This window comes from Phytophthora infestans, genomic scaffold (assembly GCF_000142945.1).
Source record: "Phytophthora infestans T30-4 supercont1.65 genomic scaffold, whole genome shotgun sequence".
In the NCBI taxonomy this organism is placed as follows: Eukaryota; Oomycota; class Peronosporomycetes; order Peronosporales; family Peronosporaceae; genus Phytophthora; species Phytophthora infestans.
This window is the reverse complement of record NW_003303694.1, coordinates 393,025-397,039: the sequence shown is the minus strand read 5'-3', so window position 1 is coordinate 397,039 and position 4,015 is coordinate 393,025. Positions and strand designations below refer to the sequence as shown.

The following is a 4,015-nucleotide window of genomic DNA, read 5'->3' as shown; positions in this document are numbered from 1 at the left end:
AAAAAGCACTAAGCCAACCAGCTGAAAACGAAATCTCCTTGCCTGTCACTCCACGCTCCTTCAAAGCTTCGTACAGCTCCCTTGCCTTGGTTTAAATGATCTCGTCAGAAATGGGTACGCTGTTCGCCTGCTTATCATTAACCTAAAGAGCAAGAGCGGCATCTAGTTCTGGGTACGTGACTGCTCGGTTTGACTTTCGATCAGGAGCAATCAGCATGGCTGGTGACTTCTTGAAGCGTCGCAGAATGTTTGATATTGTACCTTGTACAGAAGCCTTTTCTAGGCTGAACTTGACACGACACCACTCCGCTAACTGGTTTTGGGTCAGCTTTGGCTCACGTTTGTGCTTGTCGTACAGCTGCATTTTTTCTCCTTCAGTGAGGTTGCCCACGCGAAGAACACGAGGCTTCGACTGCATGCTAGACGGTCGCTGTGAGCTGTGCGTTGTTGAATGCAGCTTTTCTAGGCCAACAGGCTTGTTGTGTGGACCACTTCACTTTCTATGAAATGATATCTTTGCCTGAAATGATAATTGATCGCCGCCGTGGCGTCTCCCGCGATATTTATTTGTGGGAGTTGAACCTGTACTATTTAAGCTTGTGTTCTGACGCGGAATTCAGACGGCGTCAGCAATACTCGAAATCGGCTCTTTACAGCTCCAAACGCGAGCTCGATAACATTTCGAGCTTGTGCGTGACGTAAGCTATATAACTACTCGTAGTTTTGTGACGAAGTATACATGATAATTAAGTTAAAATACTGTTAATTAAACGTAAAGCTCAAAATATCACATCTCATTAACCTGACCCCATTCGCAGAGGTGGTGACGAACACCCCGATACGATATCAGTACCTCATTTGTTAGACCATATCCTGTGCACCAAGGTCGAACAATCCTAGTGGCGCTATGAAACCTTATCGTGCACAATATTTTAAACGTTTCCTTGGTTACACGATTGCTTCTAATGATTCGGTGTGGGTGCCTTCGTCCAGTTCTGCGACCCATGCAGGCCCGGTCAGCGCGGATATATGGCAGGCTTCTTTCCAATAGTAGGGGCTACCATGATAGGCAGCGATTAGCGCCATTATCTGCGCAACAGACTCCAAGTCGTCGTCAGGTGGAGTGGCTTGGTTGTTCATCTTCTGACACAAACGGGGGGGAGCTAATTTTGCCAGCCCGTTTGGATCCTAAAAATACGATAAAATAAGAAATTTCGTTTTTGTGCCGCCAAGCGGTTCGTTGACGCATCATCGCTCGATGGAGATTGGAGAAGGGTATGACACGAAAGACAGTTCTGAAAGGTCTAATTTTTCACCATATTCACTCCGAGTCGCACTTCTATTACGACTGGCATGTCAATAAAGGCTATATGATTGTGACGCTGCATTGGATTGATGAAAAACATTAACCCCTGTCATTTTTCAAAATGGAAGATTATATGTTATACTCGGGTTTCAAAGCGTTATGTACCCAGGCACTGGTAAACGACTTGCTGGTCATCCTCTTGACGTAGTCAACTGGATGGACGGCTCTCTACTTTCGGCAAATTTGACTAACACTACGGATAACACTAAAAGTAACAAAACAACGGGTTCGATCCGCGCCAAGCTCCCCAACGCGATCAAAGCCTTCACACCGTCGCCAATGCCTTCCTCAGCCGCTGCCATGTCTATCGCACATCCTCAAATCGCCGAAGAACCACAAAATGTGCTCTAAGCTCGCTGCCTACCTAATATGCTCCACTTGCTGTCAAGCAAGGCCTCAAAGACTACTCGACTGTTGATACGAGAATCGGTACCATGCGGGATATCTTGAAAAAAAAAACTAACAATCTCTACTTCTCTAAACAAAAAGTCTCAACGAATATGTACCGCTTGGAAGTTTTGTTTCTTCAGTATTAGGCTGTCTATGTAACGGGGTTGTATGGTGTGGATCACACAGTGATACGGAGTACCCGGAGAGCTAACAAACGCTCAGTACATAAGTTGGAGAGCTAACAGACTCTCAGCATAAGTTGGAGAGGTAACAAGGTCTCTCAGTACGTTGGCTGAAAGCCACACGTTATGCATTTGATCAGATTTAACTATGCTAGATAGTTAAATAGATACATTTACCCCTAGGTGGCTTGGCCGCAATAATAGTAAATAAAACACTTCTGGTTTTGAAGCATTTAAGTTAAGGTATTAACTTTGAGCCCTGGTCTTGGTCTGTAAGTGTCCTTTGAATAGCGAACTTAGTAGGTGACTCTTTGAGTCGAACGTCTTCCTCTGCCCCTAAAGCTACGGCAGCCCCGCCGGCGCTTTTGTGGCAGCAGTCCAAGCCTTACATTTTGCTTCCAGAGCGCTCCAAATAGCGCCAGCAATTGGTGCAGCCAGTCGATCATCAGGTCCGATGAAAATTCTTTGTAGTTCCATGGCAGTCTCGAATGCGACGTAACAGCTCTTTAACAGGGTTTATTTGTTGAATTGTTGCCAAATTCATTAGCCACTTGCTATTCGACAACATCGCGTCGCTCAACCACATTCTGGCTTTCTTCTTAGGGCAATTGCTTTAAATTACTTAGTAGGCGGGCTCACTTAACGAATCTGAGTAGGTGTCCACAAAGGTTACGCCTACTTCTTCTGGACAGTAATCACCTTCTCTGAGCCCGAATACCACCTCTGAGTTCTTAAGGTTTATTTCTCGAACAATCCAATTTTAACCCCTTATTTTCCATTTGTTGTACCGTACAGCATAAGAAAATTATTTACTTTGTTCGCAACATCTATGCTATGCTATACGGTACAACAAATGCGGAAATTAGGGTGGGTATTAGCACGCAAACAATCACGCGATTATGCAGAATCGCTCCGAAGAGAGGCTGACAAGAAATTATGCAGACCAGACTAGCAACACTACTTAAACAAAGAACCGTGAATTCCAAAATAAATCTTAGTTATTGTTAGCTATTTATGTCAAAGATATCACAATCAAAAATCCTTCACATTGGCGACCAAATCAAGGGCCCAGTTTAGTGCATGACCAGCCTGTTTATCTACGCTAAATTATCATCTGACTCAAACTCCCCCTCAACATCGACGGTTAGCCTTGCCTTCTTCCCAGCCGCCCCTGCTGAAGGTGGCAAGACCAGAATATTAGTCCGAGCTCTCGCCTGCACCTCGCTATACTTGCGCTTGAGCCAATCTTCCTGCCCAATTGTACCATGGGTACCGCCGTTGCTGTAGACTGCCAAACGCCTGGTCATGTTGAGAAGCGATGGTGGGGAAGGCCCAGTAGCCTGAAAGCCATTGACTGCGTTGTTTGCGCAGTCCATTATTGCCGCTCGGTAGGCGGAGCATGCAATTGCAGCGCATCCTTCACAGCCAGATTGAATGGCTTGAACACAGCAACATCCAAGTAGCTGGTACATATGTGTGGAGTTTGGCAACAAAGCAAGCAGGAAGATACCCGTAATGTAGGCAGTGTCAATGGTATCTTAAATGACATACCCCTTTTAAAATGATATGAATAATACATCAGTATGAACTGGACATCCGACTATTGAAGCAACCACACCGCGTACCGAGGTCAAGGTGCGTCGAGCTGTTGTCGAGCACCAGAGCTACAGGAAATTGAACATTGAGCTTCTGCTGCAAACATTTGCAACCAAAGACGGAAACCCCCTCCGTTACTACAGCTCTTGAGCACCAGTTAAGCGAGCTCCCGCGACAGAGAGAGTCAGCTTGTCGGTTTTGTATGAAAGTTTGCCTGGCATGATAATGAGCGGGGAGATCGCTGCACCTGTAGCATTCACTGTCGCTCCCACTATCACGTGAAAGTTAGGTCATATTTCCTTGCTCCAAACGTTTGACGAACATTTGAGCGCAATCACCGCATTTAGACATAAAAGATGTTTCATCCATGTTAAAAACACGGTCGTTGGAGGGTTTTAGCTTACTCAAGCGCTTGGTGATCGCGCTGAAGAGGGTGATAATAGAGTCAGCGTCCACCATATTCCGCACACGTGCAATCATT

At 45.6% G+C, this 4,015-nt stretch overlaps 1 protein-coding gene across 1 annotated transcript; it reads right to left on the bottom strand.

Moving 5' to 3' along the window:
• Positions 1–948: 948 nt before the first annotated feature.
• On the bottom strand, positions 949–1,668 carry PITG_17974 (uncharacterized protein; the record flags this gene model as incomplete). The annotated part of the gene is made up of 3 exons (XM_002997859.1): positions 949–1,188; positions 1,317–1,339; positions 1,638–1,668. The coding sequence occupies 3 exons, from the start codon at positions 1,666–1,668 to the stop codon at positions 949–951; spliced, it is 294 nt and encodes a 97-aa protein (XP_002997905.1).
• Between the last annotated feature and the right edge of the window lie 2,347 nt (positions 1,669–4,015).